The sequence below is a fragment of the Echeneis naucrates genome, chromosome 11 (assembly GCF_900963305.1).
Source record: "Echeneis naucrates chromosome 11, fEcheNa1.1, whole genome shotgun sequence".
Taxonomy (NCBI): Eukaryota; Metazoa; Chordata; class Actinopteri; order Carangiformes; family Echeneidae; genus Echeneis; species Echeneis naucrates.
In genome coordinates, this window is record NC_042521.1 from 4,054,865 (window position 1) to 4,081,162 (window position 26,298).

At 43.0% G+C, this 26,298-nt stretch overlaps 1 protein-coding gene across 1 annotated transcript; it reads right to left on the bottom strand.

Moving 5' to 3' along the window:
• Window positions 1–13,659: 13,659 nt before the first annotated feature.
• Window positions 13,660–25,580, bottom strand: tmem170b (transmembrane protein 170B). The gene is made up of 3 exons (XM_029514234.1): window positions 25,394–25,580; window positions 19,003–19,173; window positions 13,660–17,270 (listed from the first exon to the last, which is right to left on the bottom strand). Exons 1-3 carry the CDS (start codon window positions 25,578–25,580, stop codon window positions 17,140–17,142), a joined length of 489 nt encoding a protein of 162 aa, XP_029370094.1. The 3' UTR covers window positions 13,660–17,139.
• Window positions 25,581–26,298: the final 718 nt, after the last annotated feature.

Genomic DNA, 26,298 nt, shown 5'->3' on the forward strand with positions numbered 1-26,298 from the left:
TTTCACCCTCCTGCAGGCTTAAAGAGAGTTTGACATCAGCAACGCATCTCTTATCCTTTGAATTATGGCACGACAGTAACATTTAAGTCTAATTATGTGGCGTGTTTTCGTGTTACTTGCCTTTAACTCACTGGCCGGGACACTCAGCCATCCATCCGTCATCTGTACCACCTAACTGTTGGGGTTTATGGGGGCTGACGTTGGGCGAGGCCGGAGTCCACCCTGGACAGGTCATCAGTCACAGAGAGGTAAACAACCAGCCACACTCATGCCAACATGCTCCACCATGAGGCATTTTTGGTGAATAAAAACATAAAGCTATGGGCTTTCAGCTAAGGAGAGCTGACTCTGACTGTGATTAACTTTGTGGGTATTTGTCCATAAACCGCCTTCACATTCAACAATTCAACCAATCTGTCCGATAATCTGCCGAGACATGTCACTCAAAACCAGATCTCTACTCAGATTCATCTTCTGGGGGTGACCCACGGTTGTCGAAAATTTGAGAAACCAAACCGTCCCACCCACAAAATCGGTAGGATTCATCCTCTGGGGACCACGAAATGTAACAACGATGCGTCCAATGCTTGCTGAGATGTTTCAGTCCTGCTAGAAATGCTACTGCGTCTGATATGAAGGCATATTGTTTCAGCAACCTGAGCTGACCCAGAGACGGCTATCGACAAAAAGAGGTGAAGGACTGCGTGAATTGTGTGTTTTTTGTGCGTGAGCAGGGAAGAGCGTTGGCCCTTAGAGGGAAAACACCTGAATACCCGATGACACCTCAGAGAGCTTCAGCTTCCTTTGTTTCACACATGCAGCGCAGGATAAGACGCAAACTGCTTTAAATGAAGTTATTATTTGTGTTAATCTTCTTGGTTAAAGCTGGAATCAAGTCAAGCTAAAGCCACTTTAAAGGCCGACTCTAAGCGCCGTGGAGTTACGTGGATTTGATGTTTAATCAGTGGAAAGATGTGAAAGATTTTACACCCGACGCTAATCCCTTTGCCCGATGCCAGCTTTAAACTCGAAGCTGAGCTAAACCCCGTCCCTGTGTCCCGTTCAACCCCAGCAGCTTCATCCAGCTCTCAGTCCTCGGCAAAATGAGCCTTCAGGAAAAATAAATTCCGCCTTTTTTCACCATTTCCTTCTGACCCACATTTAAGTTGAAGGCGGGGGGGGGGGGGGGGGGGGGGGGGGGGGGGGGGGGTGTCTAATGTGTTTTTAAGCCGCTCTTTGAAGCAGGGCCTGTTTCCCTCTTCTCTGGGATTTGGTTTCCCTGCCACACACCCAGTGCCAGTAAATTATGACAGTCCTCGCTGTGTTTCCATTCAGCAGCTGAGCGACTGCAGGGTACGACACCGAGCCGGAGCTGTGACGACACCTCAACAGCATCTCCGAGTAGGACGGTGGGATGAGGGGAGGCCAGGCTGGAAAGGAAGAAGAAGAAGAGTGTTTCAGGGAGAAGACTGCTGCTGTGTCAACATTTCCAATGACGTTACCACAGAGGGAAAAATCCCTACTGTTGGGAAGGCCGGCCTGTGCTAATAAGGGAAAATTGTTTGAGTGCCCGCCTGTGTATGACAGTAAATAAACTGCTTTCAAAGGAAAAGAAGGAGCTGAAATTCAATAATTACTTTCCAGGGAAGAGAAGAAAGAAATATTTAAGAGAGTTGGTGCACTCAATTATATTACTCTAGCAAAAAGAAATGTGAACTGTGGTAAGGCTTGTAAACAGACTCAGAGCTTCCACCGAGGACTCGTTTAGTATTGTTTCAAAATCTTGGGCTTTTCTTGACCAAGTTCAGATGCAGTTCATTACTAACGCTCATTTGGTGCCAGCAGTTAAACTAACCGACTAACTCAGTCAAACCTCACAGTAAATGAAACAAGTTGTGGAAAAGTTTCACAAAGTTTTAGCCAGTGAAGACATAAGTGATTCATAAATCTGTCAGCAAAAAGTTCAGAAGTGAAAATGCATTAAATGGATTACAATTCAGCAACAACATGCACTTACGATATATAAAATTACAGCTGGAAACAACGATGGACGTTTCCTGGCAGTGTAATAATGTCTACTATTGAATCATTCTTATTGAAATATTAACTGGACTTTGATGAAAGATGAAATCAGATTGAAGGTACATTAAGTAGATTAATATGTTGTCTTGTAGGTTTAATCAGGAAGGTCTAAATCTGGAGGAGCAAAGAGAATAATAAATAATCAATACTAATCCTGTAAATGCAGATACACTGACTTCTCTAATCTGACCGACTGTAATTTGATACGATGGTATTTTGTAATTTGAGGTGGAGTTAGTCTTTGTTAAATGAAACTTTAAATCCTCCTAGTCTTCGTCATTATAACTGCATTTCATAAAGCAGTTTAGTTTGTCACACACTGAGTCACCAACAAGGTGAACGACAAACCACAAGACAACAAGAAGGAACTAGTTTTAAATGGTCAAATCCATTTTAAAGGAAGAGGATTATATTGATTGTAAAAGGAGCTGCTGCCACTTGGGAGGTTTTTAAAGCTGATTTCTGCAGAAAAATTCACAATTTTAACTGCGTGACTTACCATGTTGTTAAAACGACTGCAGGATGGCATTGAAAGCTTAAAAGTGACAGTAACGAGACACAGCAAAATGTAAACATCTAAAAGTGTACAAGGGAATTAATGTATATATGTGGAACTCTTTACACGTCCTGCTCTTCCATGCTTTAAATCTAAATCATCATAGTTTGTTCCCTCTTTCCACTTGTTTGTGCTCCGAATGCCTGGAAAACATTCGCAGGAAAAAAACTAAAACAAGGGGGGGAAAAATCATGTCAGCTGTATTGTTGCTACTTTTAGGCCCTCATGTGGAAAAGAAAGAGGGAGGAGACAAAGAAACGTTGGAAAAACACTGCATCAGTCAGGGCCGAGAGGAGGAGCCGGATGCAGCTCTCCTGGTACTTCATACATCAGCTGATTTATGGTTAGCACTTAAGACCGCTCCACTGCCCCTGAGAGCGCGGGCCCCGGGGGGCTCCGAGGCAGAGAGCCCAGAGACCTGCAGGTCAGCCTGCTGAGGGAACCACCACAATCCAATTTATCGATCCTCTAACTGCTCTCTGAGACCTGCATGAGAGTCTGAAAGTAAACCCTCCTCAAACCTTCTCTGCCGTGTGTGTGGTTTTCTGTGAGAAGGAAGCACGGACTGCTTTTAACTGTCGATGTTTTCAGTCATTTACCAACAGCCTGTATTAGCTTCCAGACGGGCGGACGCTTCAGTCCCAACGAGGGAGACGACGAAGCAGAGCTGACACAAACACACACTGAATGCGATTAATTAACATATTTGGCAAGCAGCAGAAATGTTGGTACTGATCCCATCACTAAAATGCTCAGCGGCAACGTTTTTTTCATCTGCTGCCAAACTATGTGATCGTGCAAAAAACAATATCCGCTTGTGTTGACTGTTAGCACTTCTCTGGTGCTGTTGAGCAGCCTTTGGTAAAAGTTTGGGCCCGTTTTTAAAACACTGACCTCGGACACAACTGTCGAGCCAGGGGTTTTGTTTTTTTTTTTTTTTCCATCAGAAGTTGGTAAGGAAAACAATAAGCATGATACGAACTTCTTTTCTTGGAAACAGCTTGGCTGGTGGCACATTTTCTTTTTCATGTTTGGCCAAACAGGAGATTTGTCTATAACCTCATTACACACCCATTATCAAGCTACAGGTGGAAGGATTCAAATATCCTGGCTCTGTATTTGTATCTCCTGATTTGTATAATTTCCAAAAAGTAATTGTCCTTTAAAGATTAAAGGCCCGAAATCTGGACCAAGCTCCTTGTTTGTGTTTGTTGAGAGCTGAAATCACAAACACAGTGAAGCTAAACTTCACATGGTTCAGATGTCAGTACTCGTCAGTACTTAATGTTCCTGCATTTGTTCTTTTTGGTTTTGTATTTATTGCTTTGGTTGAACTGTTTAGTTTTGGTTTCTTTCTTTGTCTGTTAGTCGTATTTAACCTTAATGAGGAAATGAAACCTTTTGGTTGCTGTTGTTGATATATACAGTGTTTCCCCTAAAGTTCAGTGTGAAAGTAGGTTACTTCTTACCGTCAGGATCAGATTTGACACACTTAGCTGCTAATATGAAGGCCGATTATATTTTTTCTAATAAGTTTTCCTTCTCAAAGGTAAAAAAAAAAAAAAAAGCTAAACTACTTTTTATCTCACATTGTGGGCAGAGTTTCCTCTGATTATCAAATCGAACATTTATTCTAGGCTTTTCATGAATGAAGCACTTCCACAGTTCTGATCTCAACTGGTCATAAATCACTCTGATCTGGTCACTCCGGACGGGAAACATTAGCTTTTAAGTAGCTTAAAGTATATTAGCTCTAATCAAAATCAAATGCAGACTTTCCCCGGAGCTGCTCTCTCACATCTTTACTGCTCTCCTGGCATTACTGTTGGCAGCAGCTCGGCCTTTCATGTGTTTTTCTTTTTCTTTTTGACAGAAAAGTCTGTCGGCCATAAACAACAGTGTCTCCTAAAATGAAAAATTTAATTGTTTTAGGATGATGGAGCATGCACACCACATCGTATAAATAGCAGAAGATGTGGGCTTACATTTGCAGCCAGTTAACAGTGCAGATTCATGCGGTGGTGTTTGGCTTTCCAGCTCTCTTGTGCCCCCTGTGGACAAAACAAGCACACACTCCTGTCAACTCCTGCTGCACGTTCTTCATCGCTTTTAAAAATAAACCACAAGGTGAGTTCGAGATGATTCTCGGCCCATTATCTGATCAAAACTGATTTAAAAGATACTAAAGAGTTAGAAAAATGAATCAGAACACAAAGGTGAGGCCTGATTCTGCGGAAATTGACAGATAAAATAATCCAGTGATTTCTGTCCGTTCTTTACATCTTTTTATATATTTTATTCCCTGTGTGTAATGCTGCTGTTACATTGCAATTTCCCAGTCTGGGATAAATAAAGTATCTATCTATCTGTCTATCTTACAGCTGCCATCTTGCGACTGGTTGGCGAGGCCCTGATCCTCAGCTTTGGGTTGACAGTTCAAATAACCGTGCGGAGTGAAAAACGTCATATCTGCTCATCTGTGCGGATAGACGCACAAAAAGTCCAGTTGTGTAATGAAATCTGGTTGTTGTTGTGCTTGGTTGAGTGTCTCAGAGTGTGCGTGTTGGTTTGCCGACCTGCGGTTTCATTTCGGAGGTTGTGAGTCGGTGGAGAACAAACACGGAGCTCAAAGAGAGCGAATACCGGACTCACATCTGTCAGGGTCGACACAAACGCTTCTTCATTTCAGCCTGTTGTGTTCCTCCGGTCCCCACTTCTGCTCCAGCCGCCGTTGACTCTGACAGTCTGAGCTTTCTCCTCACTGTCTGCCATGTTTGATATCCGCTGGCGTTTGGGGGGCTCGCTCGGGGTAAAAGAGCTACCCCTCAGCTGAGTCCCACACCGATGAATTATACATGCCTCGCATTACACCGCCCACGCTCCAGCTTATGTAATGGCAGCCACGCGTGGAGAAGCGTATGCATGTACGTGTGTCTATGTGGATGTATTTATTTATATCCAGACTGGGATTGAGGGAACGGTGACTCATTCTCTTTGCTCTTTATTTTTACCCCACAATCTGCCCGCCCACCCACCCACCACTATTTCTAAGAAGAAGAAAAACAGGGAGTATTAGTTCAGACGTTTCCCAACTGCACAATATTGTTATTATCTCATCACGGCTTCATCCGATTGAGAGAAAATAAAAATGAATGTATAACAGTTATTCAGCCTCCTGTAGGATCAAATTCTCTCATATAGAATATCCATACTGGCGGTGATTAAATCCCTCAATCAGATACATATTGTTTTCCTGCATCACAGGCTCCGCTGTGAAGATGTGAAAGGCAACGATCAGACAGAAATTCTGCTAAAATAAGCTGCATAGCTTTCTGCATGTGTTGGATTCTTTGAACATGAAAGGCAGTAGGGCCTGAGGATGGGGGGGCTTTAGAAATATGACTCACCCGGCTTGTACTGAGTCAAATAATTTCAGGAGCTGATACAGTTTAACAAATGCAAATCAAAGCTTCTTCTCGTAGCAGTGTGGCTTTTAAGAGCCTGCCACTAACGAGTCCTCACCTGTGACTGCACAGGATAAAAGCTTCATTGATTAAAAGATAAATAAATAAATTGCATTCACTTTCACATGAGGAATCTGTGTGATAGCATATTATTATTAACGAAGGCCCCGTAAGAGTCGAGCACAACTATTTGATCCATCTGTAAAGTAGAATTTCCTGATTGTTTCCACCTGAGAATGTTATTGGCTCCTCTGCAATCAGTGAGATGATTTCCACACAATAAACACAGAATTATACCCGATCCTCTCCGCATACAGTCTCTGACAAGATCTGATCAGAATTGGTGCAAAGTCGTTATTTTAGGAGACTGCAGCTGCCTGGAGTTTGTCCAGCTCACACTGGAAATCACATCACTGTCACATCCCGGCTAATCGGCATTTACTTCCAAACCAACGGCAGCAGGAAGGTCAGCCGGTGTCCCGCCCCCCCCCCACCCATCCGAAGTACAAATCAGCAGCAACATCTCGGTGGCTTGTTTCTGCGACCCAACTGGAGTTACTCAATCAAAATGTGAATTTCTGGTCTGGCAGGGAGGTCTGGAGGCCCGGAGGCCGGGCGAGGGGCCTGATCAGGGTCCGCCATTGTTCCCTCCATCTTGATGAATGCCATTGTATGAGGCTGTAGCCTTTTAGACCGAAACAGATGGAAAACACTAAGGTTTCCCAGACAGTCCCAAACAGACGGATCCCAGAACTCACAGCGACGTAGTCGAGTCACTAAACCTCAAGTTGATTAAAAAGACTTTATAGCCCGACACACGCTTTAAAACTCATCTTCAACTTCCAAGTCTAAATGCAATCAGATCGAGTCACTTCAGTTTAAGGCTCCACTGGTTGTGAAAAGAAGCCAGGTTTTATTGAAGTTTATGGGAAAATGGCCGTTCTTCTTCCTTGATTTATTTGCTCAGTAAAGATTTTCCTGATGAGCTTTTGGTCTCAGTCTCTAGTTTTAAGTCTTCCTTGATAAAACATAGTCTCCACTTGTTAAACGATGTCGCCATTTTGTTAAAAATAGACTAAAAAGCAGGCTGTCCGTTAGGGCGTGGCCACTGTGTGATTGACAGACTGTAGCACACACAGCGTCCTGCTGTAGAAAGCACAGAGGCGGTCAGATCCAGCACTCACTTCTCCTCAGCTCCACTTTCTCCTACAAATATTGTTCCCTTGGGTTAAAAAAAAAAAAAAAGATGGCAACAACCAATTTTCAAACTCAAGGCTCCAGAACATCAGCTCATAAACTGATGGGTGACGTTGGGCTGTCTCTTGGTCTTGGACACTGATCGCTTTGATAATCACATTTTAAATCCACTCCCTGATAAACCTGAGCCCGAGCCAGTCCCCCTTTTTTCCAAAAGTTGGAAAAGCTGCTCCTGCTGTTCGATAACTGTCCTGCTGATGTCAGGTTGGACCAAGTCGTCCTGAAGTGAGGGGACAATAAATGTTTTTATGGTGGAAATCCATTATAGATGAGAAGAAATCTTGTTTATAGCACAACTCATCTGGTTCAAGAAACCACCAGACACTGCAGATAACACACATTACATAAGAGATCAGCAGAGTGCATGACGGAAGAAATCCTTCAGTCTTGTGTCTGAAAAACATCCGACGAACTCACCGTGTGCAGCGAGATGCTATCTCAGCCGTGAGACATGCTGCGTCTTACCATCACACTTTGTAAAAATGTGTCATCCTCAAAGACACATCATTCATTCTTATCACGACTCCAAATCCCTTTTGTCCATCTGAAAGGAAAAAGAGAAACGAGATTCAATCAGATGTGAAGGAAAAGAGAGAAAAGGGCTCTTTAGGCCAGAGTTAATTACAAAGATGGATGACATTTCTGCAGATGTCAGTGTTGTTTTCTGTCTCAAAGGCCCAAACTATTGTTGGTGCTTCCATTCTAAATCTTTGATAAAATAAACCAGACTTCAGCTTTTAGATTTTAACAAAACATAATTCTTTTCCAGCTGCTTCTGGTTTCTGCTGCTGGATTTCTGTCAGCTTCTGCAGTTTCCCATTTCATAATGTCCCCATCATTCTGTGATTCTGGACTCAGTTATACAAACAAATCTCAAACAAACATCAACAAGAACTTGAGACAATTTCGTACAACGTTTAGGAAAATAAATCCCGGTGTGTCCTCAGGTGTGAATAGGATGACTGATTCAGAGAGCAGACTGCAGATTAGTCAGAGCTGCCTCAGTATTTGCCTCTTTCCTACGATAAGTTCGACACCTAACTCCCTTATTTTTCCTCCAAATATCACATCACGCTGTGCAAATATTCCTTGTGACTGGTCGGTTTTCTCCTGACAGATAGTTCTGAGTATTGTGTGTTTATTGGCCCGGTCAGAGCCCCCATGAGATGAACAGCAGCCGGCCTTCGGTGCTGCTGTGCCACAAGTGAACGTAAAGCGAAAGCCTCAGTTCACGGCGGATCATCACCGCTCAGATGAGCTATTGACTGGTGGATGAGTGATGGGCCCTCTGACTCAGCCGTCGGTCCCAGCTGCTCAGGATGAATCACTGTGGGGATCCCAGCAGAGACCGCAGCCTCACAGCCAGGGAGGTGTGATGCTGCTCTCTTCTGGCTTTTAAGGAGAATAACAGCCAATATGCAGACTGGAGCTTTCTTCGTCGGGCCATTCTTTAGTTTTTGTCTTAAGTTCTGCCAACAAACAAATGAAACGAACCCATTTATCAGACTACAACTGTGGATTCCTCCTTTTTAGGACTAGGTGAACTGAGAATGACTGATAAGGAAGAAAACCGATTTTCAGACAATGATTCATTAATGTAGTATCTCCCAGTTATTAGTGATTCAGCAGGCCAGGTGTGATTTGAACAAACAGACTCTCTGATTTATTGCAGATCAGATTTTTTTTCCTCATAAATTCTAAAGAAATATATTTTTATCTTTTTTTTTTTTTTGAGGAACTTAAGCTGTTTTTATATACACACACACACACACACACACACACACACACACTTCTGGTTAATAAAAAGAGCATCGCTAGGTGGAGGAAAAAATAAGAAAGCCAGACTTCTAGCTGGCTCTTGGAGATGTAAATGGTCCAAAGATCAGAGGTGACTGAGGAATTTGACTGTTTGAAGGTCCTGCTCCAGTTTCTCAAAGCAGATAAACTTTTATTTGGTATTTTCAAGGTTTCCTGGATTCAAACACATTTATCAAAGCTTATGGAGACTTCCTGTCTGGACAAGGAGCCAGAGGCCGAGGGGGTGTTGGCTGATGTTTGTCACACCGGCTGTCGTCGCACACGACCACTGTTGGCCGAAACAATAGACCTCCATCAGAAACTAATCATCGGCGAAGGAGGGACCCGGTGGGGGATCTTCATTGTTTTCATCGAAGAGGAGAAACGGGAGCGTACAGCAAAGGCTCTGCAGAACAATGGGGGCATGTTTCAACAGTTTTTCCTCCTCCTCATCATTTCATATGGAAGGACAAAGGGACAGACAGTGTGATAGCGTCCCAGAGACAGGATGATGACAATGACTTCCAAAATTAGTTTCGTAGAACATACAATTGTGGGCAAATTTCCTGTAAGCTTATACAGGAACATGGTTCCCTTTGAGTCGTAGTAGTAGTACTTTATTAGAGACAGCTCGGAGGTCCATAGAAAGAACCATGTTTACAGATACCTGTAACATTACATTGAATCAGTTCTCCCACGTTTCAAATTCATTCGTGACGTAAAATGAGATGTTGAAAATTGAACTCTTCTGACGCCAACATTATCATTGCCAGCTCAAGTTATCATCTCCACTTTGACATTTCAGCTTCTTTCGGGGCCGAAACTTGGACGGCCACTCAGGACAACAAACAAACTTCAGCTGAAGTCAAGTGTTTACACTTCAGCTCATTTCATCCTTCAGTTCTTGAAGTTCTGAACTGGCACTCAGTGTTTTCACGGCTTACATTCGGCCTGATGTGTGGAACCTTTTATTTTTCTCCACCTCAGCGATCAACAACACATCTGCACCTTCGCTAACATTTCAACACTTCTTTCCAGTATTTCCTCATTTACATCAGCAAATGAAAACGTCTCCCCCTTCTCCCTCTCGGGAATAGGTCAAAATGATCATCATCGGTCTTTGTACGCTCGGTTCCCGTCCTGGCTCGGGCCTCATTGTGTTGACAGCACACGACAATGAGCTCTGAGGCGTGGACGGAGGATGTGTCCTAACAGACAGAGACCACAGCCTCGTCCAGACGGCGGGCGCTGCTCTGACAGCAGGTCGGGCCTCAGATGGAGACTGGCCTCATGGACTACTTGTCTGTTGTCTGCGCTTTATGTACTGTACATTATGAGGACCTGGACTGAAGTCAGCGAGCACAAAGATAAGGTCAATAATGTGAAGTGATCTGCCGGGCCTGCAGATTTGAACAGGTTCCAACCATTGTTGAAAGGGTGCTTTTTTTTTTTTTTTTTTTCAAAGCAAGCATGCGATCCCTTCGTCTGCGCTCATGCCTAACTCTTGAGTATTTCCTGCAGAGGAAACAATAAGACAATAGCGGCGAGTGGCTCATGAGAGGGCAGTTATCAGAAGGCCGGGGTTTGGGTTTCATCATTAAATACTTTCATATGCAAAGTAACTTTGAAAATTTCTTAGGAGTGTGACATCGTTCGGAAGGTAAAGTTTTCCATGTTCTTTTATATGCAGGTCGTCCACACACCTTTGGAGCTGCGATCTTCACAGTCAGGCCTCAAAAATGGGGCTCTGTGTTTATCACATCTAGCTCCAGAAGATTTATTATTGGTATTTTCAGGGATTGAGACATTTAGCCTTTTAGACGGTAATCACAAAATAGCAATTTCGTCCTGCTTCGATTTGTTTCCCTCTCAAAGACTCTTGCAGGTTTCACAATTTCCTCTCCAGGATAAACAGGATTATTTGAAAATGAAGGACTATTCGACTCGAGTGGCTACGATAATGATTCTCGATGGTTTATAAGAAGGCAGAATTAGGTTTTCTTTGAAAATCGAGAGAGAAGTATGGATTAAGGAAATGAGATGTTTTTCGCATCAGCAACTCATCGCTTCAAATTAACCCACTGTGTCACTGACTGTTGTGACACTGTAGATGGAAATGTTGTTAGTTTGGTGTATTTAATTTGGCAGAAAAATTGATTAATAACTATTTATAAAAGGAACAGTGACTCTTTTACTGCTCCTTCAGAACAGACTGCAGTGTGTCCTCCAAAAGTTACTATTACGTGTTAAAACTTAGTAACTGTAGCTCTATATTAACATTAACCCCCCTATTATTGCCTCTTTTTTTTTTTTTTTATAAATTAGTACTGCAGTTAACTACCACCCTAAATCTAAAATCTAAAATCAGCAAATACATTCAGACGCAAACATCCAACATAAGTTATGTAATTTAAGCTTATCTGGAGCCTTTCAGGAGGCTCCTGCTTCTATTTGCCTGAGACTGTGTGCAACAAATGGAAAGTTGAGTAAGATTTCTAATCAGTATAGAAAAATGTCTGAATTCACGTTCAAGGACAGTCAGTGATGGAGTCTGCTCATTTGCAGCTTAAAGAGAATGGTCTCTGCAGGACAGTGCACCACAGCGTTTTTGTTTTTTTTTTTTTTCAGTTTACCAAACACTCATGAAACACTTCTAAATACCAACGCCACATTCCCTGGCGTGTTATGAAATACTTCCTGTTCTCATACAGCCGCCGCTGACCCCTTATCAGGCCTGCTCAGCCTTTCTCACTTATTGGTTATAAAAGGAGCGTCCACATAGCTGCTGATGAATGGAAACCTTCGAACACATTCACAGGCTCTGTTCTCCGCCATTAAAGAATAAAATAACAAAAACAAAGTGATAAAACCTTGGAACCTTTGTCCTTTCAAATCAGGCATGCTGATTAAATTCCATTAGTGTTATTCACAGCCTCTCCTCTGCATTACAAACACATTACGGTCAGCAGAACAGACAGCTGACTGGGCCGAGGTTTGGATATTTATCCTTGAGTGGCTAAATCCTTTCAAGCCGAAGGGGGGGGGGGGGGGCATCTCCCAAGGCCGGAATAGCAATGAAATGTCAAATCAGATATGAGAATAAGGAACTGTGTCTGGTTTTGAATTGTGTTTTGTTCAGGCCTGGAGTCAAAATGTTTTAGGAGGTCCTGCCCCGCCGTCGTTACAATGATGAGGCATCATGTACTGGAAACTTTTTTTTGGGTATCAAAGCCCCAAATGAAAACAGCCAACTTCCCCCCACCCCCACCCGGGGAAGACAAAACACAAGTTTTACCTCCCTAAAAATGGTCGCTGCAGGAAGGCACGTACAGCGCAGCAAAGTGCCCACAACTGTGCCAGGAGGTCGGCGGCATCGTAAAGGCCTACTGTCTGATTCGCTCCATCTCCGGCCCGGGGTTGTGTGTGTGTGTGTGAGGGGGGGGGAGGACACCAGGAGACAGGCTGTGACTGGAGGTGACGTCCCTGGACCTGAGGACAATAGAAATAGAGATGCATTCACAAACTGGGCTGCGCGTGGCAGCCTCTCATTGCAGCCCCAGAAGGCAAACAGTGGGATGATAATTTAAAAAATATTGTAGCCTGAAACTATAAACTCATTTGAAAAACATTTACTGAGCTAATAAGTCAAGTAAGAAGCAGGTACATATTCCTATAGTCTTCAATAGGTTGGAGTTGGCTTCACTTTTCAGACCTGGAGTCAACATCCATCTCAGATCCTTTACTTCACCAAGAGAGTTATTTGTTCACGTAAGAAACCAAAGTTGTACTTAAGTGAAAGTAGAAGAATCATCAAAACTGACATGCTCAAAAATGGTTCGACATGCTCAGGCAACACCATTTTAACTGTATTTGATTCTTTTAGGTGGAGCTAATTTTCCACCTTTTATACACAAGACGATACAAGCTGCCATTATCAGCTCCATGAAACCACTATCAACTGATAACATGCATCAACTTTACATAAATAATAATAATAATTACTTTGGAAATGACTTTACACTTAACTGAAAAGGGGGAACATCTTCTATCGTCTGCTAATGAACTTGATGTGAACCTGGAAGGAGAGAGTGAAGAAGCAGCCAGGAGCTGGGAGGAGGTCCGAGGAAGAGCAGGGACGGAAACATCACTCCTGAGCTTTTATACTGCAAAAGATTTTTATTTCAACTTACTGTTGAATATGTACAGGAGAACAATTTGTACATAAATAGGCAATAGTTATAAATATCAGCGGTCCGGCTGGTACAAAATTAAAAAAGAACATATTGTACATTATCTACAGGTGCCACTTTGGGTTTGTACAACATTGTCTTTTGTTGGATTGTCCGTATAGTCCATTCACACATTATCTGAGCTGCACTGCACATGCAATCACAGCGGGTGCACAGTATGTGCCCGGGTGAGGTGGCGGGGGGGTATGTGGCATTTGGAGAACAGTGGATTTATGGGGGGGGGGGCAGATTTAGTTATAAGCCTGTGAAGGAGATGGGATTATCAAGATGGCCTTTTCACTGCAGTGCCTTTTTTTTTTTAAATCCAGAAGGTATTATTAGGTGCTGGGTGTCACCTTAGACATTACAACACACACACACACGCACGGCAGCTGAATCACAGAAACCTAAAGCAGGTAAAAACAAACAAAAAATAAATGATATTCTTAGTGACCGAGTGTGAACACTCCCGACTGGGTGGCTGTCAAAATACTCTGATGGTTAGTTGTTCATACCAGCTGTTAGACTTTTATTGTGAAAGTGTTCTGGTGAAGACTGTGGCTATATACAGCTCAGGATGTACAATAAGTGCACCGACTGAACGGCTCCAGTCCAGCTCTTGCAGTGTATTTTTTTTTTTTTATTTCCATCACATTATGTAAGACATTGCTCAGTGACCTGCTGTGACTGCTGCCCTGAACACAGTGTCACCTACAATTAGATCCTCACCCTTTGTGATGCTCCAGGGGTCCGCTAAAAAATGTGAGAGCCCCCCCAAAATCCCTCCCGAAACTCTCCTACAAACATCTCTTTTTACTACTCACATGCAAACCACACACAAACACAGACTGACAGACGACAAACACGGCAACAACAGCACTCACGTGTCACATCTCCTATTGACCACACGCACAAATCAAACAGATAAACTGCCCCCGCAGACAGATTCACAGAGATATCATTGCTATGACAGCAGGTGAGTCATCAGCAGCAACTCACATTTGGTCCCTGAAAAAAATAGAGCTAAAACATTCATAACGGGTGCAGAGTGTTCAGGGGGATAAAACCAGGAGGGCCTCAGAGGTGACATCTCGTTTCACAAATATTCATTTCACACTTCAATTTTCAGGGGAAGGTGTGTGTGTGTGTGTGTGTGTGTGTGTGTGTGTTGGGGTGGGGGGGCAGAAACATTTAGTCTACATCAAAACAGTCCACAATCATCTTTCAGGCAGTCTGGCTCGTGCTGCCTGTTCATATCTGTGCAACATCACCCTCCAGTGTGCTGAGCTGGTACTGAAGGTCAGATACAGCCAGTTACATAATTCATTTAAATAAACGCTGTTTACCTTCAGAGCCTCCCAGCAGACAAACATCAACATTGTTTCTGTGTCAAATTCACATCCACTGCAGCCTTCATCTGGGAGGCTGTTTGATACCCGAGCTGACGTGCAAATATTACTCAAACTGAATAAAACTGATAGGTTTCAGCCATGACATCGATGAAATGATGATAAATAAAGCTAAAATGTGGGCGGTACTTTGGCATTACAACCTCACTCATCTCACCCTGGGCTAAAGGAATCCGGGAGCAATAAACTTAAATGAAATCGTTTCTATTCATCAGTGGTGTGAGTGAGTACAGTAGCTTCAAGCACATTCCTCTGTTATGATCCTTCAGCAAAATGATCAGCGTCCTCTCTGTGGGCGGTAACGGGGTGTCACACCAGACTCACACATGGCTGCTGAAACAAGGCAGATTAAAATTCAGTGCAATCCGCAGAATTAAATTTAAGGAACACGGGTTAATACGTAACATAAAAAGAAAAAGAAATGGAGGAAAAAAATAGGCTGATCTGAGCAGCAGGATCTGTCGACCTTTGCCGGGGAGGGGTGGCCTTCCTCCGGGGGATTCATACGGTGGCGGTTCATTGGTCCGAGGAGGACTGGACTCCTCCGTGACCACAGAAAATCTGAACTCAGATTCGCAGAAAAATGTCAGTTTTTAACATCTATACGCACTTTAAACCTGATGACGAGAGTCCTGATCTTGCCCAAACCAACCGGTCCTTTCTTTGTCCGAATTAAAGAAATATTCTGACGTGTTGAGAAATAAAAAAAAAAACAAACACTTATCCGCTCTCTTGCCAAGAGATAAATGTGACAACTCACATGTCTTGTTTATCTTAACATAAGGACATGAAACAGTCAGCCTGGATCTGACTGAAAGAAACAAAACCCACCAACCAGCTCTTAATGAATAATTCATAATATAATCTTTGCAGCTCAAAATGTAATTAGTCAATCTACAGAGAATGTATTAGTGATTACGAGAAAAGAGTTCATGTTTTTGCCAATCATGACAGTGACTTGACAATTTTACAGGTGGACAGTAGACACATAACACAAATCAGTGTCATAAAATGCACTATCAAGTGATGAATTGTGTGTTTTTCTTTTTTTAACATGTAACATGATGATTTGAGGGCTTCAGAGGTGATGATAGGTGGGTTTTGTTACCTGCAGGCAGAGTCTTGGTGAACACTATAAGATTTAAAAATTTTAACCAATGTAAAATAAAGAAATAAATAAAAAAAAATGACAAAACAATTTCAGATTTCGGGGACTTGGAAACTTTTTTCAGAACAAAACGAACCAGGTGGACTGTTGCTGTTGGCTGGTTCAGGTGGGCGACGATGAAGGCGTTGCTGAGACTACAGAATAAACTCGGCTTGCACATTTGGCAGTGAGCTGAGGTTTCCTGGTAAGATGGTTCCCATTGGTCTAAACCAGTCTCAGTTGTTGGATGGGGAGGGAGTGGGGGTGACAGATCCAAAATCCGCCCAATCATGCTCCGGTGTGGGGCCGGGTTGAGCCAACCACCTGCCGGTTCCATCTCAATCTTCTGATCTACCTTTCCAGAGCGAGAAAGTAAACACTCATTATTTTCCAAAATGTCTCTACTCTGAGTTTTAGTTGGCACACAATGAAAAGATGTTCCAGCAGAACAAACCACACGTAGCACTGATGCTGGTTTTCTCCTCCACGTCCTCTGATTTCACATGTCTTGGGCAAAGAGTGTCTCCAACATTTTACAAAGTGCAAAAATTCAAAGCTGCATCTCGCTCGCGATTCGGATGGTGCAGCCTCTAAGCCGTTTGAGAAGGAATGATGACGACGATGATGATGATGATGATAATCTGTAGAGGTGAGGTTGATATTTGAAGTGTTTCTGCTGATGAACACTGATGACTTGTCACTCCTTTAACACCTCTCGCTGTCAAACTTTTTGCTCTCACGCTCGTCATTCGATCTTTACGAACATCACTGCCTCACTTTTTAAAAAATAGGGTTTATTTTTCTTCCTACAAGTGCAACAGAAAGCCTTCATGAGTCAGTGGCCACGAAGGCTTCTGGACGTCCCAGAGAAGGTCGTTGGCACGAAGAACTGAACTCTGGGAAAACAACCAAAACATGGCTTTCAAGTCCAGAGGCTGGAGATGGCACCATCTCCGCCTGCTGCTGCTCCGTGAAGGTGCTCCGCCTGCATTGAGTCCCCTCTGAGTTGCAGAGTGATTGTGGCAGTAACAGAACAGAAACACCAGAGAGGGTGGGGGCGCTCTGTCCTGCATCCAACCCTAAAGGTCCAGAGCATGTCTGCCCCCTCTCCCTCTTCACACCGGCCTCCAGGAGCAGCTTTGAGTCTCTTATTTTTTTAGCTCTCCTTTCTTGTCATCGTCTGTCCTTTAATTTTCCTTCACAGAGTGGCCATGACACGTGAGACAGATATGATGAGAGAGAGGGTGGTCTGGCCAACGCCAAAAATCAGAGCCTCCAGCGGTGCCATGTCTTTCCCCGCCACGCGGTAAACCCCCGCCACCGCTGCACCTGGAGGAGAAAAAACACATCAGAGGAAGAAGTGCTCAAATACCTCACCACAAGTAAAAACCCTTCTGAGGTATTATCAGCAAAATACTCAGCACTAATGCAGCTGTAGCATTTTACAGCTCAGGTGGAGCCAGTTTCAACTCCAGCTCAGTGGTTCTCAGCCTGAGGTCCGGCTTTTTAAAATGCACCTTTCTGTCTCATATAAATGTGATTACATGGCCTTATGTTGCAGCTTTTGCAGTGACTTGTCATAAAAAAAAATATTTGCAGACTTATGATGCATAATTTGTCAATAAAGGTTCCATACAGAGAGAAATCTGTCTAAAGGTACACACAGTCATAATGGCCCACAGGTGGGATGGTATAGTTTAAAAAGTATATTGCGTAGAGTGAAGAAACTCATTTGAATACACAGAGTGATATGAATGGTTTGATCTTGTGTCTAATCTTTTCTGTTTGTGGATAATTTGGGCCTCACAGGGGAAAGTCACTCTCAGCTGCCTGATAAAACAGAGACAAGGAATTAAAGGTACAAATGTCCTGGAGCTAAAGTAGGAAGTAGCACAAAATCAAAACACTCAGCTTTGATTTTATTCTCTTTCAACTACATCTTCCTGATCTAATAGCCCAATTAACACCGAAAGGATTAGACCAAATCTCTCTTGTAACTAAATTTTTCAGGCTTAAAACATCATGTCAGTGACTTCAAAATCAAAATGTGATAGTAATTGACATTGTTTAGTTTTTTTTATTTGGATCATTGGACATGTAATAATTCCTTTACCTTTGCTCAGCTTAAATTTTATGCTGGGCTTCTGTGCACACAAAGACAGTGAGACGTGGCGTGTGTGTGCTTGCAGTCAATAGTCTGCTCCCCCTGATTGCTGCACATTAATAATGAAGTGTCTTTCTATTTTTGGGGGGTTGGCCTGCAGCTATGATAGAGTGATTCATTCAGAGAGCCCTGAAGAGCTCCTGCCCTACGCTCAGGGAGATTCAGGTCCATTTACACACCCTGCCATCACACTCTGTGAGTGGAGGGTAAAGAAAGGCAGAGCAAGGCCTAAATAATATTTGCTGCATCTAGTAACAATAAAAAAAAATGTATATCATCGAAAAACAAATTAAAAAGTTGACGTTTGGGAACAGAGACGGAAAATAAAAGGCAAACTCTCATTTGGAGAATAAATTACTACTATATTGAGCATTTTAGTGCCGTGCAATAGTTCAATATTCAATTAGAGGACTTTCAGGGGTGTTGGCTACTTTGTAATTCAAACTGTATTTAAAAACTACATGTATTGCAGCAGGTTTTATTATGCACATTTGTCTGGTGAAAAGCAGAAGAGCTGAACACAATTCAGCATGCTGGATAACAAATTAATAATAAATTCAACATTCTCTGTAACAGCAGAGTCCATGAATAACAGAAAAATATCCTGCATTCTCAGCCCTGAGATCCAGACTTGTGTAAATATGTGGCCACTAAAAATGCTTTTCTGGAATCCATTCATCATCCTATGTGACCATCAGGATAAACACAAAGAGCTTTTGTTAAAAACTTTGAATGTGAACAAACTATGCAGGACACCTTTAAACTTAAGTAAATAAATCACAATCATAATTACTATCATTTTTACTAGCTGTTGATTTTCCTCCAGCTCTACTGCAGGAACCAAAAAAGAACCTAAACAGATACAAAAGAGCCCAAAGTGGTAGTAAGTGGACTTACTGGTGATGACGCCTCCGGAGAGGGAGGCCAGGAAACCCACGCTGACCAGCACCAGGGTGATGAGGCGGCCCCTCTTGTGGCGCTGCAGCATGACTAACATGAGCAGCCCCACTGCCCCGTGGACAAAGAGCGAGGAGAAGAGACACCACAGGAAGACCCAGTACCACATTTCTGACAGGGGGACGGAGACAGACACAGCACAGGCAGGATGTTAGATCAGATACGGCCTGAAAACATGCGAGTACAACCGGCAAAATGCTACAAAGTCAGCATCTTCCATAAATTCCTGACGGGGCAGATGGAAGATTTGAGATTAGGTTCAAGAATTCGTCAGAGCAATATCTACAGTATACGCTCCAATAATGCTGACGTGATTAGTCTGTACTAACAAAAATTTACAAGCTTTTTCATTTCATGCAGCTCTCTATAGTTACTGAAAAATATTCTTACTAAATCTGCAGTGACTTGTCAGTTAGTGAATCAGTGAACAGGAGGACAACAAATCTGCAGCAGTTTTTACTGATTCGGACGAGAGTTTGGACTGATGGTCGACTTGAACTGTTTCTGTTTAACTGAATAAAGGATTATTTGTGGGCAGCTCCTTTTTCCCGGCCTGGCATCAGTGAATCAATGTTGGGCCTCGTCGGGAAAAGCTGGAATAAAAATTTCACTGCGATCTGTGAGGATCTGTGAGGAGAAGGATAAAATATTCTTCCCTGGATAAGGAACAATGTCCTTGAGACTTTTTCTTTGCTTCAAGAGAAAACCACTCTGGTACATGGGCCACCAGCGAGGTTCCTGCTGCAGTTTACAGATTTCTGTACTGTACTGTTTCTCTTGTCTTCCCCTGGCATCATAAACTTACTCTCCATCATCTCCAAATTCAATATAGTTCCCCATTGCTGAGCCTATTTTGTGTTTGTAAACCTTTAATCATCTAATCTCTACAGCGAGCTGTGTGTCTGTCATGTTGGACAGCTTGATGTTAGGTGGTAAATTGAAAAAAATCGGAAACAATAGCTCACAGTCTCCTTTTGTGAATGTTTAAGGCCTCAAGCTGCACTGTAAATACACAATTCAGCCTTAATACTCCAATAACCACAATTCTGCTGTTGCAAAACAAAAAAATTATGAAGTTGTTGAGTTCACTAACAAAAACTAACAAACCCGCTCCCCCAACAAAACAGCACAATTGTCTCTGAGACAGAACATAGCTCACTACCAGGTCCAGATTCTGCTACCTTATTATATGAATCCTTCAGAAAGTAAACAGCTTTATAGAGGCTGAACCAAATTGGAGGTCAACCACATCCAAAATCTCTCTTTTCCTCTTCCTCCTCATCCTTCCCTCTTTCTCTTTTTCTTTCTGTCCCACAGGCCAGCTTTGCATAAAGAGCGCCAGCCTCATCGGGCTCCACCAGTGAGGGGCCTTATTCGGAACCACTGGCACCGTGGGAGCAAGGAGAAGCCAGCTGGCCACCAGATTATTCAAGAAGAAAAGAGATCGCCTGAAGAAGGAGGACGTCCAGCTTGGATAAGAACGACCAGTCCAAAGCACAGGACTGCTTTGTAAAAGGACCAAGCCTGTTTTATTTGGACCGAGTGGCATAAACAGGAACATTGTTATGTGGCGTAAACATCCAACGACCCAGTTCTGTTACAAAGTATTTCTCATGGTGGCAGCCCAGATGGAGCTCTTTAGCATATCCATTTAACCTAGTCACTCCGCAGTCGACTGAGCTCTTGCATCTACTTATTGATCTGGCAGTCAGCTGTGGAGCCGAGCGGAGAGAGACGTGACAGCACAGTAACACAACGGCCTTTTGTACCGCTTCACCGAGCACGGTTAGCTCACCAATCACAGGGCATCCACCATCCATCCATCTAGCAAGAGAGAGGAGTGATGTCTGCGATGGGGCACGGACTAACGTCAGCTTCGTCCACCATCATTGAGGATGTTCAAATCCTTTGGAAGATGGCAACTCGCAATTACCCATTGATGTGTGTTTATTATTACTGTCTATAAAAAGAAAGACTGCTAAAATTCTCAAAAAACAACTTTAAAATTTTGTTTAAAGTATCTATCATTGTTTCCCCCAGTTACTGATGCCCTCAGATATCTTGTTTTGTCCAACTAAGAGCTCAGAATACAAAGATATTCAATTCTCAACCGAGGAACATAGAAATCATCAAATCTGAGAAACCTGTATAAGAGATTGTTGTGGGCTTTACTTGTAATTTAAACATTTGACAGTTAAGCTGCTGTGTGCCATGACAACATATCCACTGTCTCCTCGCTGTGATGCTAGACTGAGGGAAGACGTCTTATTTGGTCAATACAGCTCTTCCATTTCTGCCATATTAGCTGAATGGAAGCACTGAGTGAAATCCCAGACTGCTTCATTAGGATCCCTCATCCAGTCCTGGATGCATGGTGAGCCGGGCATCTGTCGTCAAACCTAAGCCTGGGTGGATTTACACGATGTTCAACATGGGAGCATGCAGGGCCACAGGACCATGTGTCCCATGAACCACACTTCTGTCATGTGACCAACAGCTCTGGCACTGACAGCAGCTTCATCCAGCAGCTTTACGTGAGTTTTCTCCATTTTCCTCTTCGTGAGACTTACTTCCTCTGCAGTTCAAAAGCAGATAATTATGAGGCATTAGCCGTTCTACTAAAAAGAATATTTCACAAAGACGAGACAAAAGTCTGAAAATCATCCTCGTATAATAATCATGTCAACTGCTCAGATCCTTTTCAAAGCACCTAAATTCAAATTAGACCTATTTCCATTAACTGGAAGGGAAATGCCAAATAATTTGCATTTTTTTATTGCTCAGTGATTGGTTTCAGCTTCAGACATGATTTTTTTCCTTTTTGAGACATTTCAGGACGTGACCTTGAATGTTTGTCGCCATTTTTGGATATCATATAGATGATCTGAGGAAAAAAAAATTGTTAGTCAAGGTCGTAGCTTCATTTCGACCTGTTGACCTGAAAATGTTCCAGTCCAGCTTTCATTGGAGCTATGAAGGTTTTTATTTTTTTTTTCAATCATAGTACTGCTGCTTTTACATAACAAGTCGGCTTGAATACGTCCGCAGAGCAACACTGAGGGGCAGGCTCTGACATTAACAACTACTGAGAGCTGAATGCTAGTAAAATCTGTCTTTGGTGAATAGATTGGTGAAAGACTCCTGCCATGCTGGCTGGGAACATTTGGACCAACATTTAAATGATGTGGTCAGAGGAATTTCTGCTGGACTTCTTGCTGAATTACAAACTTGACGTAACATGATCAAATCTTAAGTGAACAGCTACAGATAGAAAATTGGTTGGGTGAAATGTTGCAGTGGAAAATACTTGGCTCATTATTTACGCTGTCTGATAGAAATTACTCTTGGCAGGTCATTTTTTTCAGTTTAGCAGATGTTAGATGGTGAGCTAGACATTTAATTTCAGTGGATAGCTGTGCAGGTGGTCACAGATGAGAAAGCGCACCTATGGGGTGAGAGATATGCTGTGTCATGATCAGAGCTGCGAGCAAACGCACGCCAGAACACAATCAGAGCACGGCATTAACTTCTGCTAATCCACAACTACAGGCAGAGGTCTTTGTCAGCACGACAGCTTTAGAGCTCGGCTGTCAACAGCGGAGCGTATAAAATAAAGTAGGGGATCACGGTTTTGGTCGCTGGATAAGAGGTCAGGTAAGAGATTTTGCCTGAGCACGCAGGCCGCCACACAACACGAACAAGTCAAAGTGGGACAGCTGCAGACTCCCAAAGTAGGAGACCTGAGGGGGCGCTGAGTTCACCTGTCAGGAGGAAGAATGATGGATTTGTCTCGGCACGAGGAGGGGGGTATGGTCCAGCCTGTGATGAAAAACCTGGCACTGTCCTGACTTCGAAACCAAACACAGCATGAAGCATCCCATCAAGTGATGCAGAGGGATAAAATTAAATTTATTATCATTACAAATTTGGAAATTATATTATGAATGCCAAAAGTGGGCATCTCTTCCTCACCTGAGTTTTTAGTTTTTTAATTCCACCTATTAGCTACCTTGCTTAAGTCCTGGGGCTATCACAGGGCTTAATAATACATGTATCCCATACAATTAAACCCACATTAATTTCTTTAATGGCCACTTAGGGGCATTGTAGTAAGCTGTTCTACTGATATGGCCCACGTGTTAATACATCCAGCACACACAGAGAAATACTATCAAAGATTTGGAGCCATGGTTCTGGTTTCCCACAAACTCCAGAGAAAAAGATCTGGTTCTTTAGCTGCTAAATGATCTGCTGCTAATGTGCCGTTTTGGTGCTGGTTAGGTAGTGTACAGGTTAATGAAAACAGTGGGAGTTGCTGGGCACAGTGACCAAAATGTTTAAGATGCAGGCTGTAAAACCAAAATGATCGACCAGAAGCTGTTAAAACTAAAGGAAATGAAAGTAAGGGAAAGTGGAGAATCTGGTCATATTTTTCACACTTTCCTTCTTCCATCTGATCCATTGCGAATATAAATCACAGAATGAAACTAAGAACAGCTACAGCACAACAACAACGAGAGACATCTAACTAAAGATTTAACCCCAAGTGACAGGAAAATAGATATTAAATAGGTCATGGAAATCCAAACATCTCTGGACAAAGTATGGTCCTGCAAAGTCATTAAAAGACCTGAATATTCATAGGAACAGTTCCAGTAAAAAGAGAGAGGACTTTGGATGACACAAAGCAACAAGGACATTGTTTCTAGAAAGACACAACGTCCTTGTTCAATGGTTGAAGTGCCAAAATCTCATATCTACACTATGCAAAAGTGTACATATAAGCACTATAAAACTGACCCGATAAAAATGTGGATTCTGCAAAATACAGTAAATCTTTTTTCTCCAGTACAGTGGAAACACACTGCGTTCTATTCATGGTCTGCTGAAGTGAAACTGCTGTGAGAACACAAATCATAAACAGGAAATCCATCTGTTTAAGCAAGTCCTCTGGGCCACAACGGAAGGTTAACAAGAGTTGATTTATCTTAAAATTTTACATCTGCTTCTGGATTTTATTGCTCTTTGGGTTCAAGGCTCACACACTGTGCCCTCTGACCTTTCCTAATGTCCCAGGAGGTAATTTTTCTTCTGATTGGTGAACTGTAGGGTTGAGGGAGGGGGATCAGGTGGCAGCTTCTTGAACCCTGGTCACCAGAGCCTGGGTGTCAGCTCCTCTCAGCTGCCAGCTGCGTTTCATAAGATGGGTCTGAGCCAAATTAGGTAAAACCACACATCCACCATGTTCATACTCACCCTGCAGAGGGGAATTCGAGAATTTCTATAATCTTGTATTTATACAACACAACAATCCTGGTGTTTCTGTATACATCTTTTTTAATCTAACTTTCTCAGAGAATGACAATGCTTTAGAACTGATGGATCGGCAGTGTTATTGTGGCAAGTTCTTTCTGAGGAAGTTCAGCCTGCCTGCATAGGAAAGATAAAAAAATAGTTCCTTTTTTTGTTGTTTTCTAATTTCATGTGGACTTGACTATGTTTAATTTCATAGCATTTCATCCTTAAAGCGTCTTAACACATATAAAAACCCCCAAAAAAGGTGCAGACCATCACCTTAATATGAGGATAACATCTAATCTAATTTGTCAGTCATGTCCAATAAAGCAGGAGGCAAAAATATGGATTTATGTATTTTTCCTTTTTTAATCCTATCTGAAGGAAGTGCCCTTCCACTTTCTCTTCCATAGCAAGAACTGCAACATAATCCAAACAACATTGCATTAAAATTGAAATGAAAGCTGTGCCTGCCATTCAAAACCCCCTTGAAAAAAGCAGCGATTTTATCTCACTCTCCCTATTTTCCGGGTTTTAGACCATCCCCAGATAGAGGAGGATTGCTGGCTCTTATTACCCCTTCATTTCTGGGTTGTATGACAAAGGAAGGTTGGGGGGGAAAAAAAAGAGGGAGGATGGACAGATGGATGGGTGGATGGATGGATGGATGGAAGGGTAATATGACTTGATTTACTATAAAGTGAACGCATGTTAACGCAGCGGAAATGATGAATCAGCCGCATGTTGTGCTCACTTCCATCCAGCCTGGACAGGAGTGGCACCACCAGCATTTACTCCCCCAGCTTCAGATGCTGGTGTTGGGGGGTGCTAAAGTGGAATAGACCCCCCCCCCCTCCCTCCCTCGGTCTCTCTGCTCACTCAGCATGTGAGCATATATATAAATATATATATATATATATATATATATGAGATTTAAAATGGATGCATGAAAAAGGAGATGCTAGCAGCATCCAGTGATGGTGAACACACGAAAACAGCACAATAACGACACCTTTCAGTCTTTCAATCCACATACCTGTGAAGTGCTGCAGCGTCGTGCCTTGCACCCAAAGGCTCAGCACCTGCTGCACCGACAGATTAACGGAATAATCCCTGTTTGTGGTCATGTTTCTGCCGCTTCCTCCGCCACCACCGCCGCCGCCGCCGCCCGGCCTCTCACCCCTCTTTATCGGATAGCTGTACTCGGCTGTAGCCGAAGGCATGGAGGAGACCGGGGTGGCATACGGGATTGTGAGGCGGGCTCTCCCCCGGCGCGGCTCGCCTCGCCTCTACCGGTGCCTCTGCTTCGGCTTGACGTCCGTCTCCGCTCCGGGAAGGGAAGGGCCGCTGTGTGGTCGGTTCATCCTCGGCGGTGTCGGCGGAGTGGAGGCCATGATGGGGGAGAGCAGCGGGAGAGCTGCCGGCTCGTCCTACATCGGCTGGTCCGGCTACATAACCCTTAAAGGGCCAGGCGCCCGTTCGTCTGCGCTTTATGAATGACCAAAAAAAAAAAAAAAAAAAAAAAAAACCAAAACACAGAAAAATGTGTTTTCATGGTGCCAGTAAGATTACAGCGACATGGATATTTTTTCGAATTATTTTTGTTATTTTTTGAAAAAAATTACAATGTTGGAGCTAGCTTAACGTTAGCTTTAGCTCGCAACGGCCAAAAACAGCGTGGTTGCTAAGCGACGGAGCAGCATTAGCTTTTTGTTGTTTTGTTTATTTTTTTGGGTTTGTTTTTAGAACGGCTAAAACAAACAGCACAAATGACATAAAAGTCTTAAATAAATAAATAAATGTAAAAATTTTAATAAAAAATGAATAAAAACAATTGGTGTTAATGACGTGTCAGACTACTACCGGGGCGTTGCCCATGACGACGGGCGGATGCAGGCGCTGTCCGTGGTGCTGATTGGCTCCTGCCACGTCACCCCAAAA